The sequence below is a fragment of the Lagopus leucura genome, unplaced genomic scaffold (genome assembly GCF_019238085.1).
Source record: "Lagopus leucura isolate 7727_CA_CO unplaced genomic scaffold, USGS_WTPT01 Super-Scaffold_100157, whole genome shotgun sequence".
NCBI lineage: Eukaryota > Metazoa > Chordata > Aves > Galliformes > Phasianidae > Lagopus > Lagopus leucura.
In genome coordinates this window covers 40,996,085-41,009,077 of record NW_024962334.1, presented here as the reverse complement: position 1 = coordinate 41,009,077, position 12,993 = coordinate 40,996,085, and the positions used below count along the sequence as shown (strand labels likewise).

The 12,993-nt window shown below is 39.3% G+C and overlaps 1 protein-coding gene across 7 annotated transcripts in view; it reads right to left on the bottom strand.

Annotated features, from left to right (window-relative positions):
- The window catches only part of DIP2C (disco interacting protein 2 homolog C), a 291,284-nt gene that overhangs the window by 75,265 nt on the left and 203,026 nt on the right, over window positions 1-12,993 (bottom strand). For 6 of the 7 annotated variants that reach the window (XM_042888242.1, XM_042888244.1, XM_042888243.1 and 3 more), the window contains 5 exons: window positions 10,684-10,794; window positions 3,440-3,563; window positions 2,669-2,778; window positions 1,259-1,361; window positions 829-893 (listed from right to left, as the gene is read on the bottom strand). In XM_042888242.1, the coding sequence (XP_042744176.1) occupies window positions 829-893; window positions 1,259-1,361; window positions 2,669-2,778; window positions 3,440-3,563; window positions 10,684-10,794 (513 nt within the window). The remainder of the gene's footprint in view (window positions 1-828; window positions 894-1,258; window positions 1,362-2,668; window positions 2,779-3,439; window positions 3,564-10,683; window positions 10,795-12,993) is intronic. The other variant, XM_042888245.1, reaches the window with a different exon arrangement.

The following is a 12,993-nucleotide window of genomic DNA, read 5'->3' as shown; positions in this document are numbered from 1 at the left end:
CCATCTGAACAGTACGAACAAGAAATTCACAGCAAGATAAACAGCAAAGGAAGGCACTGAAAAGGCTTTTTACATGTTTGCTTTCAACAATGATATAAATTGTTTTTTCTGCTGTGAGATGTGTATGGACACTAAGCCTAATAGGATGTTCCAGCTTTACAAGTGTTATTACTGCCCTTAGATATTAGGAGCAATATAACACTGAAAAGTGTATCAGCTCCCTGGGAATCACAGCATGTATGAACTGTTTATCATGGCACTCCCAAACAGCAACCCTTCAAAACTTGTCAGCTTTTCTTAATGTGATCAGCAAACAGCATTCTGTCATACATAAAAATATGGCAATTGGCTCCTACATAAATTGATGAAGAGATTCAAACAGCAAGAAGAACATGCACGCAGCTTAAAGTATGAGAAATGCTTTCATGTTTGCAGAAACACCTATTTGTGGAAGTTTGAATAGACAAGTCAGTGGCAATACAGCTATGCCACTGGACCATATTCTTACAGAGGTAAGTACTAATGCTCTTCACATGTTTCTGCTTTTAAGTCTGATCTCAAAAACATTCACAAACGAGATCAGAACGAGATGGTAAGAAAGGGGCCAGAGTACTCGATATGATCATAAAAACACTGACATCTTTACTGTGCTCATTACGAGTAAGTGCACTAGCAGAGGATTGTGGGTTTAAGTCATATATTTTTTGCCTTCAAAGCAGAAAATATTGTATTAGAGGAAACTGTAGGACATCCCAGTTTGTGATAGTAGTAGGCATATGAGGTTAGTTTATTTTCAAATATTCACAGAAAATAAAAAAACATACTTACTGTAAGAATCCCATGCCATAAACCAACATCCTTCTTGAAATCTAATACATTCACAATTGTTTCAGCTGTCCAAAGAAAACAAAAAGAGTTGATATTTTAGAAAATGGCATCGACTCAAATCAAACACACTCAAAGGAAGGAAATAGAGTGCGCTTCAGTATAACATGACTGATGACCTCAAAGCTTAACGTTCACAGTAAGCCTCCACTGTGGGATTTGTCTTGGCTAGGACATTATTTGTCTTTTCTTTGTACCTCTCATAAAGATATTTTAAAAGTACATTTTCTGAAATCAACGAGGAACAAAAAAACATCTTTTAAAAAATCTGCAAGCTTTTAACACAGATCTGTGCATTAGACAAGAATACAAATGACAAATCACACAAATTACAACTCATACTTTCCTAAAACAAGGTAAGTGTACTCCCTACCTTCTGTGTATCCACATGCCTGGGTCAGGGCTTGGCAGTGCGTCAGCAGTGCAATCCTTGTCACAGTCACCCCAAGCACACTTCCATCTTTACATGTTTTGTACTAAAAAGAATCAAGTAGAGAAAGTCAGTGTATGGTGAAATGGTGCCCCATTTCCATTACTTAATAGTTGAAAATGTTTCTTATTAGGTGAATACTGGGCACATTTAATGATCCTATTTTAAGAAGGCAGAAGTACTGAGAAGGTTGGGATGATTTTTTCGGTCAGGATCTCTCTTCCTGATGGAAGCTTCCCAGGCTCAATATTAGAAATCCATCTGTTGCTGGAATACTGGCATTGGGGAAAAACGATTCTAAGAATTCTGACCATGTTAATGGCTAAAGGACTGGCTAAATTTGGCAGAGAAAAACCTAGTTCAGTCTGCTCAATGTTAACATGTTAGATTTTATAGGCCAGCTAATAAATCTGAACTCCCTTCTGTGACATATATGACATGGAATAAGAGCTGATGACAGAATCACTGTTGGACTCTATAATAATCTATCTCTATATATATATTCTGAAAGACACAAGCTGTTTGACTGCAAGAGTATGAGAATCAAGAGAAAGCAGCATAGAAAAGAGATCACTGCTGATGATCATGGCAATTTTTGCAACTTTATGCAAGAGTTTGAAAACTATCAGTCCCAATTAAAACAAATTAAACATTTCTCTTTCTCCATAATGAAGATAATCAACAAGACTGAAAATGGACTTATTTCTGTTCCTTGAACCTAGTGTTCTGACTGTGCAAAGGCAGGAAATATCTTTCCTTGGACTTATTCCTTTGAATAGTCATTTAAATTCAGTGCTAACACCACTGAATTCAAAACATTTGAATTTACACAGAAGTAGAAGAATGGAAAAATAATAAGAGAAAAATTAAGCCTAACAGCATTGCTAATTTTCCCTTCTTGATGTTGGTCTTATGGGAAGAGTGTGACTCACAAAGCAGTATGTCACAGACAAGCTTTTGAACAAGAAGTTCCTTCTTTTTCAAAGGGTCTGAAGGGTGAGATATGAGAACTGAAGCTTCCTTGTGAAGCTTGCTGTCTGTATATCTCAGTGCTGCTGGGCAAGTACACATTGTGAACGAGACCTAGGTTGGTCAAGGCAAATTTAATGTAATATTGTGACAGTTGCGTAGATGACATAAAACATCAATGTTAAAAACTCCTGAAATACAATTTAACATTTCATTAACTTTTCTGAAATCAATCTACAGGATTTTATTAGAAAATATTACTTACTAACAGACTAACACAGGATGTTCTTCGCTTCTGAGACTAGCAAATGAATAATTATGTTTATCTAATGCAGAAGTGCCATATGCAATGATTCAAAGGAAGATGAGTCTTCATTAACTCACCTCGATGTAAGCTGTGTCATTGTTTGCATCTTTGATATGTGGGAACCAGTCACGAGGAGGCTTGGAGAGATGTTTAGACTCTGTGACAAACCACAGCAGCTTTGGCCAGCCTGAGACACAGTCACAAAGAAAAGTCAGCTATTGTTGAGCTTCTGCAGGACAAGACACAACAAAATTCTTCCCGGCCGAAGTTTTTTCCTGGATATCCACATCACCATTATCTAAACAGTTCCGCTTTTAAACCTCAGTGTAGCATGGAAAAAAAAGATTTTTCAAAATGGCTTTCTTAACACAGCTACCAAGCGCTGAGGAGCGCTCAGACAACCCCGAAGAAATAGCCAGGCAGTTTAAGCTGTTACTGACCCAAATAGTTTATTACCGTGCTCTTACCTGAGGTTACAGTCCCAACCTCTAAGCTATAGGACTGAATTGTCTGAACGCTTCTCATCTACTATAGCACAAAATCTGTTGGCTGACTGTATCTTGGGACTGATGACGGTTTTGGTAGCCCAGCTGAGCTGGCCATGAAGCAAATTACACCCATTGGCAGCTAGAAACAGGGAGCAGCAATGTGTAACAATGGCCCAATAACACACAGCTGGGCAACAGCACCCTAACAGCCGTGGCTGCTCCTGTGGCACGCGATGTGTTATGGGTCCTGGCTGCACGTAAGCTGAATTTAGAATTTAATTTCACCCACTCCAAGTAAACAAATACAATGACTGTTGTAGTAAATTTTAAGACATCCACTGTAAACAAGAGATAGCTTACCTTTAAACTGTGGTATCTCCCCTGTGGGGCTTTTAGGCAGTCCTTTATGGCATGCATCACTTGTCAAGGCCACAGTAACTCCACAGCTCCCAAGCAAAAAGCCTATCTGTTGGCTTCCTGCGTCCTGATAGAAGTCAAAATGAAAACAACACACAAAATTGATCAGAAGTGACTGCAGGCTGGAAACATTTTTGCCCTTTGGCATATTATCTTGAGAGGAAAACAGTCTCTTTCCTTGAAGCAATTTAAATGATTAGAAAAACCAATCTGCAAATTGACAACGGCATTCCACAACCTAGATATTTTCTCAGCTCAAACAATATAAATCATACAATATGTTGAAGGCATTAGATGGTGTCTGCTTTCTGAACTGCTCGGAAATAAGAAGTGCCTGAGAGGAGTGGCTGATATCCATGAGGACTGTGCTGCTACCTAGGGGGACCTGTGCAGGCTGGAGACAAGGGAGGAAGAAAGCTCATGAGGTTCAACAAGAAATGCAAAGTCCAGCTCCTGTGGAAGAACAAGGCACCAGGACATGCTGGAGGCCATCCAGTTGGAAAGATTTGTAGAAAAGGATCTGGGGATCCTGGTGGACACCAACTGGACATGAGTCAGTAACGTGCTCTTGTGAAAAGAAGGCCAATGGCATACTTGGCTGCATTAGGCAAAGCTGCCAGCAGGTCAAGCAAGGCGATCCCTTCCATCTACTCAGCACTGATGAAGCCCCATCTAGTGTACTGTGTCAGATCCTGAGCCCTCCAGTACAAGGAACAAACATATAGAGAAACTTTAGAGAGTCCAACGAAGGGCCACAAAGATGATGAAGGGACTGGAGCATTTCTCCTGTGTGGAAAGCCTGAGAGAACTGGGACTGTATAGCCTGGAGAAGAAAAGATTCAGGGGAAAGGTCATCAGTTCATACAAACTGAAACATGGGAGGTTCCATCTGAATATAAAGGAATGCCTTTTTACTGTGAGACTAATCAAGCACTCAAATAGGTTGCACTAATGTCCCTGCTTAAGCAGTGGGATTGGACAAGATGACATCCAGTGAGGTCCCTTCTAACCTCAACCGTTCTGCAATTCTGTGATTCCATGAAGATTCTAGGAAATAATACACAGCTTACAGATACTTCCTCCTGGAGAATGCTTTCAGCTTTAGAGATAATACGGCAGATGCACAGTGGTGACAGCATCACTGTTTGTTGATCTAATCTGATTTGTCAATAAACTTTTCATTGAGTAGCTGTACACACGTTTCAGGAGCACTTCAGATAGTCAAGTGCCCATTAGAGAAAGCACATTATGTTTTACTGTCATCAAGAGGATATGGGCATGGAGGCTAAAAAGTCATGTAACGATTTTCAAGTCTAGGCCATAGTTGTTACTTAAGAGCTGCTGTGCTTCCACAGCAGTATGTCAGCTTTACACACAGTGTCCTGTTATGATTCTTTCATGAACTTTACATCTATCCATTAGGCTCTTCAGCAGAGCAGATGTATGCACAAGAAGCAACCAGAAATACAGAACAGTTGCCTTAATACATTGATTTATTCAAAGCAAGGCTGCATAATAAAGTCCCAAAGTATATCTGACTAATTTTTACTGCAGATTTTTGTAGTCAAATAGATTAGGCTAAAATGAGGTATCAAGGAGACCAGAGGAAAAATAAAATCATATTTGCTTTCTGAAGCACCTCAAAATACGCATATAGAACCAGAATCACCTAGGTTGGAGTAGACTCAATATCCTTCTTGTAGTGAGATCTGAGCTGAAAATAGAGTTGTTTGTGTGAAGCAGTCAAAGATTCTATGCGGGCAAAGAAAAAGACTTCTGACTTCAAGCATCAATTCTTGCCCCTTTCAGGGACCAGCTGTCTTTGTCCCTTCTTAGGAATGTAAAACAAACATCCACGGTGCCAAAAAGTGCCTTATAAGTAAAAAAAAAAAAAAAAAAAAAAAGAAATCAAATCATCTACTTATATTTTCAGGACATATAGTTTTCTCAGCAGCATTATTTGCTATTTTGTTAATTAATGTTAATCTGCTAATTCGGTGAACTCTCACTTGCCACACACACCTTAATTTGCTGAATTTTTCAGGGGTGGAAAAAGCCTCAGAGGTCCAACAGTGCCCAGGTGAAACCACTGAACCAGCACAGTCCAACCTGCACAGGCAGGGAGACAGTTGCCTCCACAACTTACAGCTTGAAACAGCAAGTAGTGAAGGTGGAAGGCAGAAGATACAGCTCAAGTATTACAGCATGAGCTCTGAGGCCAAATGCTGGCTTCAGAGCTACCATTTCACATTTCCAGATGGCAGAGCACTTGCTGAGGTACAAAAAATGAGGTCTGCTCAGCTTCAGATGATGTCTGCACACACCTAGGGAGATCAAGCCTTCAGATGAAGCAAGACGGAAATCCTCTCTGCTGTAGGCAGCCATTCAAAGTTCTCTAACGACTTTTATTATAGGTTCCCTGAAGGTTTTCACCTCTACCTGGAGGCAAATTGTCTTCTTGCTGCTGCAGAGAATGATAATTCATTGTCAGGAAAAAAAAATGCCACGTGTGGCTGCATTTCAGTATGCAGTTAATGTCATTTCTGTAATGCTTTGTGAGAGGATTTGTGTGAAGGAAAACAATTATGTTCCTTTCTCTGCAAGTGAGAGCGCACGTCCTTATCTAATATGGAAGGAAAGAAGAGACAGCCAGTGCAAAGGCTGGGCTGATAAAGGTTACTCCTGTCCAGTTCATGTTCCAGACTGGTTTCAAAACGAGAATTAGGTGGCAATGCTGAACTAATCTTGTGTTTTGTTACAATGCTTATTTGAACTCCATTTGCCTTTGCGCTGACAAGCATTTGCTGGCAAAGAACAAACAGGGCATCCTTCTGGTGCACCAGCACTTTAGAAACAAAAGTGAAAATGAATTGAGAAAACCCTCCATTTAAAACATACAACCATCAAAGACATTAATAAAAAATTAAACACAAAGCAGATGCAATTTTCACAGCTGGCTTTAAGAGGAAGAAAACAGCTGTCTCATCAGAAAGAGTGCTTTGCTATCTGGCTATGATTTGCATGTGAAATCTACAACTACGAGTGGTTTTAATGTCAAAAAGTCTTAATAAAAGAGGACATTTGTTATTTCTGGCAGGGGGCCATAAAATGGCCTGGGTCGAAAAGGACCTCAAAGATCATATAGTTTCAACCCCCCTGCCATGGGCAGGGTCACCAACCAGCAGACCAGGCTGCCAGAGCTACATCCAGCCTGGCCTTGAATGCCTCCAGGGATGAGGCACCCACAACCTCCTTGGGCAACCTGTTCCAGTGCCTCACCACCCTCTGTGTGAAAAACCTCCTCCTAAAATATTAGATGTTGGTTCTCTCTAGGAAACTACAATTTCCTAAACTTGGAAGCATAAAAAGAAAATGCAGAGTCTAAGGGACCACAGATTTATGGTGGCCAACTGAGCAAGGGCCTGTGCCTAGTACACGGCTGCTGCAGAGCATAGGGAGCATGATGTGGGCACAGTGCTGATGCAGTTCCAGCAGAGTGCACCAGGGTTTGGCTGTGGCTGGGGCTGAAAGGCTGTGCCACCAAAAGGAAAAATATAACAATTGTTTTACATCCAGTGCAGGAAGGTGAGTTGTTGTCAGAAGACATTGCATAGAAAATTATATACATAGCAGTATATCAGACACAGTGCAATAATAACTAAAGCAGAGAGGAAACACGTTTTATCTCAAGTCCTGAAGATGTCCGAATATGAGAAAAAACATTGAGACATATTTCCAATGGAACAAAATTCTGCCATCAAATGAAAGAGAGGGGCTCTTCAAAAAGATATCATTCTCTGGCTGCCGTTACAGCTTTAACTGAAGTTTTCAGGATTACTATAAAGAGCTCCTGAAATACCACTTTTACTCTTTAAAAAACGTTGCTTTTTTTTTTTTTTTAAGAATTGCCCTGGAGTGAGAATCACCAAATTTGCTATGAAAACAAGCAAGTGTACTTTAAAATCGTGTTGTCAGCTAGAAACTGGAGAAGCACACTTAGCATCAAGCCTATCAGGCTATGAAACAGTGACTGAGAAATAGATTTTTATATGCTTTCATGTCATAACCTGCTACAAATCTTCACCAACTGTGACAAAAGGCCATAAGGATCTACATAGAATCACCATTCTTATATTCAGTGTGTGACTGAGCATGATTACGAATGTGCTTGGAGAGCAAAAACATTACTTTAAGATTAAAACAGATTAACTCCCCTGGCTGTATCAGAGTAGTAGAATAAATTTCATGGTGCTCATCAAATGGAATAAAATATATCCTGCAAAATCTGAAGAAAAAGAAATAAAAAACATATTTTTAAATAAATACAAAAAAAGAAAAAAAAAACCCACACATTATGGTTACTCTATTGCTACAGTGACTGTAAAGTGCCTGAATACTTCTAGAATGAAGAGTTAGTCTTGATGTAAAAAAAAAAAAAAAAAAAGCCTGGGATTGCAGTTTTTAATTTTAGATCTGATTTCCGAATTGCAAAGAGCCCAAACCATGCTGACACAAATTCCAACCCCTGGATCCTTGCTAAAGATCAGGAAGTGTTCTGAGAATAAACAAAACTGAAGACTTGGTGGCTGGGAATTCAGGCAATCCATCCCAGCTGCCATGTCAGACACATCTCCTAAAGTTCTCTGGGGAAGCAGAGTACTTCTAGCTCAACACGAAGATGTGATACAGAAGGAAAGAGCATGAGATGGACCCTCAGCTAGTAATGAACCTGAAAATAAACTGTCAAAAGCTAAAAGAAATTACACTCATGATACAAAGATAGGGAATACACACAAAATATATGGGCTGCAGGCTTTAGTTTCATATGTGCACAGATGCCTGCAAAGTAACATATAAGCCAAAATACTACCTGGCTGCAAATATTTCTGTTCAATTTTGAACTGTCAAGCATAATTTGCAAGGAGCTGTGAAAAACTCTTCCTTATGAAGATGCAGAACATTATTAAAGCTACTAACACACATTTTTAATCTTAAAGATGAGCTCATAATCTAACTCCCTGAAATAGATCATCTACATTGACTTGCTATTTTCTAAGTCTATATTAGCCTATAATACAATTATTGGTCTGTTTGTTGGTTTGCATTTGTCTTCCAAAACACAAACCAAAAAACGTACACTGCCAGAACTTACTGAAGTGTGAAGAAAAGAGAACAAATGATGATAAATTACAAAAGAACAGCCTAGGCCATTGTGTGATGACATAAATGACATCTTCCCACGGATGCCAGAAGCGATCTGCTGCCATTTGACCAAACAGAGGTATTCCTTCTGGGACTACTCAGAACATGATTTTCATCTCATTGCTTCCACTCCAGTTCCTGCTCCACATAAACAAATGCAGAAATATTTGTAATAGTATATGCTGTGAGATTGCATAGTTTTATTTATAGATGACATATCATGTTGCTTTTTAATTTTACTGCTGACATCTTTGTTATTGTTTTATCAATGCAATATTTAAACATTATGGAATGATCCTGGCAATAGTTAAACAGACTGAGTCTGTAGTTATTGCCTTATATAAATATATACGTATCTGCATGTGTGCCTATTTTTATACACATACATATGCACATACTAAAAAAACACGGGGTGAAGCCAAATTGGGGTAAGTTATTCATTTGACATAGGGTATTTCATTGGAGAATCATAGAATCCTCAGAGTTGAAAGGGATCTCTAAAGGTCATCTAGTCCAACTTCCCTGCAATGCACAGGGACGTGCACAGCTAGATCAGATTGCTTGGACAGCTGGATTTTATAGCTTACTGGACAGATATGGTATCAGATGTTCTAAAATAAATACATTTTACATCTATCCATGTATTTTAATATGCGATTATGCTTAGGAAAATAACTAACAAGGAAAGACATACTAGATTTCTTTATCCCTAAAAGACATGTTGCTTCTTTTTTGTGGAATGAAAGTAGAGCTACCTTTGTGAACATTCCGTATGACCTTCCAATGGATGCAGTCTACTTGCCTTATTTTGTTGATGCATGTAAAATCTCTTTATAGAAATAATTCTCACCTTATGTTACTACTTCAAATTACCTTATAGTGCTGCACTCAAATGTGAAAGCACGGTGATAGCTTGATGCAAATGCAGCATGATTCTGATAAGATCATTACAGTCATTCCACAGTCCAGTCCTCTCCTCAGAGCACTCAAATATAACATTTTACAAATAACTAGCATTAGCTTATACCACAAAGAAGATTAAGGAAGATGTGTTGCACGGACAATTCCAGACCAAACAATTAAAGTTAGGCATTATTGGAGCTAACTAATAACAAAGGCATTACATAAGGGATGATTAGGAGTACCTTAGAACAAACTTTGCTTCCAGCCAAGCTAAAATTAAGAGGACATGACAAAAAGAGTTTGGAATAAATATATTTACAGCCTCAAAGGTATGCATCCTCAAAAAAAAATGTATGTTCATCAGCATCAGTATGAGCTTTCCAGCTGTGGTTCATCTACACCACTGAGCCCCCTCCCCTCATTACCCCCAAGCATATTTTCAATCTGAAACAGCCCTACTTGCCTGCTAACACCTTCAAAGGAACTAACAGTGGAATCTGGACCAATACTGCATCTGAGAAACCTTTTTTGCTGTGGTCAGTTTTGTTTATGAATTGGCTCTGTGACGAGAATTCTCAAACTCATTTTGCTCAAAGGCAACCCTTGGCAGAGATGACAGTGGTGACAGAAGCTTCAGGATACAAATGCAGATACAGGCACAGGAGAAGGCATTTCCCTAAATGCTCTGAAGTTGCATACACAGAACTAGTGGTATTATAGCTTTGGTTGCAGGGACAGGTAGAAAATCAGCAGTTGCTGCCAGTGATTCTTCGTCAGTAGCCAACATCACTATGCTTGGAGATGCTGCAAAGATTATTGCATGTAAGGCTGGCAGAACTGTTCTCTTGTAAAATTTTCTTCTCCTTTCCCAGGCAGCCCTCCAGCATTTGCTGCAACTGCAGGCACATCTTGACATTTGCCATCCCAAAAAAGAAGGAACTATATACAACTCACCACACAACGCTATCTTTGTATCTGTACAGTCAGGGCTAGTTACTCACAAAAATATAATCAAAACTTAGGCTTGGTCATGATTCATTCTGACAAGTTTTAAAATGCAATACAGAGATTTGGTTCCCTACCTTTCTTGTAAGTGGCACTTCGATAGGGACAGGGACAACTTCTGCAAGCAGGCAGCCATAAAATGCTACCATGAAAGCAGCAGGATCATTGTTAGGGAATACAAGTGTTACCTGAAACAAAGAGACATGTGTTAAAGAGTTCCTGAAACGCATGTTTTATTATGGGCCTCAACTGACAATGGTTGGAGTTTCCATCTTCCTTCTGGAGAGGTGATTACAGAAACATTTCAGTAATAATCATTCAAATACCTAATGAAGGATGAATGAGGAGTCAGAAGGAATTTCTTCTGACACACATTCCTTTTATGAACGTTTTCACTTAGGTCGTAGTTAAACATTTTCGTGACGCGTTGTTTCCTACATTGACAATATCTTTCATCTGATTCTCAATTTACTGATTGCTTTGCAGATATTAAATAACCAAGCAAATGAAATAATTTTACATTCTAATTTAGTATTTCCTTTAAGTTACTGAAAACAGTTCTGATTACCCAGACCTACTATATCATTATGTCAATCAGTAACAATTACATTTTGTCTCCTGAGGCTTTGCCTCACACAATAATCTTATTTTAGGACTGGACTGTTTCCAAGCATAGAAGTTTCTGTGTCGTTAGTGAACACAACCAAATGATGTCTAGAAAAGTGAATGTCACATCCAAGCTGGCAACATACCATAAAGCTGGTAAAAGGGCTGGAAGGTATATCCTATGTGTAGAGGTTGAGGACACTTGGTTTGTCTAGTTTGGAGAAAAGATGCCCAGAGGTAACCTCATGGGTCCCTACAAATTCCTGATGAGGAGATGTGCAGAGGAAGGTGTCGGTCTCTGCTCATCATAACTGACGTTATTGACGTTATTGATCATAAATGACGTTGTGCATCATAACATGAATGCACAAAGCTGTGCCAGGGAATGGTCAGACTGGACAACAGGAAAAAATTCTTTACTGTCAGGTTGCTCAGACACTGGAACAGGCTTCCTAGTGAGGTAGTTGATGCTCTGTGCCTGTCAGCGTTCAGCAGGCATTCAGACAATACACTCAATAATACTGCTTTCACTTTTGGCCTTGAAGAGGTCATGCAATTGGACTCAATGATCTTTGTATTTTCCTTTCAAATGAACTACCGTATCCTACCCACCCTACCTTACCCTACCCCACCCTATTCTAGATAAAATATCATATACAGAAAATCACCTGCATGCCCACTTGGTGCCCATCTTCCCTAAATGTGCAAACTGGGCAGCTAACTTCCATGGACACTACAATCTCTTTAGATCCTCCAGGTACAAAATGGATGGGGATATGTGAGAGCACAGTCTAGCTATGGATTTAGTAGCCTAGAGAGTCCACACCTCTCCTTGCCATCAATTACTTGTTAATGACCTCAGAGGCTGGAACCTGAAACAGCATGCAAGAGGCACTGCACATAATTTCTATCTTAACTCCTTTGAGTTTGCACACAAGATCAGAATGAACTATCACAGCACCTTAAAATTTGCTGAAACTGTCAACAAGTCTTCAGTTTTAACTGATTTGACATCTGTAGGAATTGCATGTTTCAATGTCTCAGAGCAAAAACACTGTTTTTATGTACTGTCCAAGAGTCAGTTGCTATAGTTTAGAAGTGTTTTCTGTATTTTCTTATGGTATCAAAACAGTTGCCTTCCATAAATTAAATGGATTCCTTTAAGCTAAAAGGAATCGAACTATGGCCAAGTGGGTCAAAAATATCTTTGTTTTTAAGCAGAAGATTGTAACTTCAGAAACTTCAGAGAAAATACACTGCTATCATGTCTGTAAGCTAGGACATGAACAATACAACTACTCGAGATGGCTTTGCAGTTAGTGCATATATTCTCTGAACACAAACCATAAACATCCGCAAGGGAAATGGAAGGAAAGGGTTTTTGCTTGGTACACTGCAGGGATAGCAGAGTTTGCTGAGCCCAGTGAACATCTAAAAGACGTTGAATGATCCCAAAAGGTACACTGAGGATTGTTGGTTTTGTTTTGCTCTTTGTTTACATACACACAGTGAAACTGTGGTTGAGAATCTTTTCAAAGGAGCTGACAGAGGTGAAAAACTCTTGCTGAAGTCTAGTGGGAATAAGGCACTAACTTCCTCTTCAAAAGACATTAATCACTAACAGAGCTGCACCAAACAAATAAATAGTGTAACAGCCAAAAGGGATAAGGCTGAAGGAAAACAAAATACACAGCACATTGTCGAGAATCTGGTTATCTGGCAGATATTTTAGAGAGAAAGCTTAATTTCCAGGCAGCTGTCTGAGGTGACACAAGGTTGAA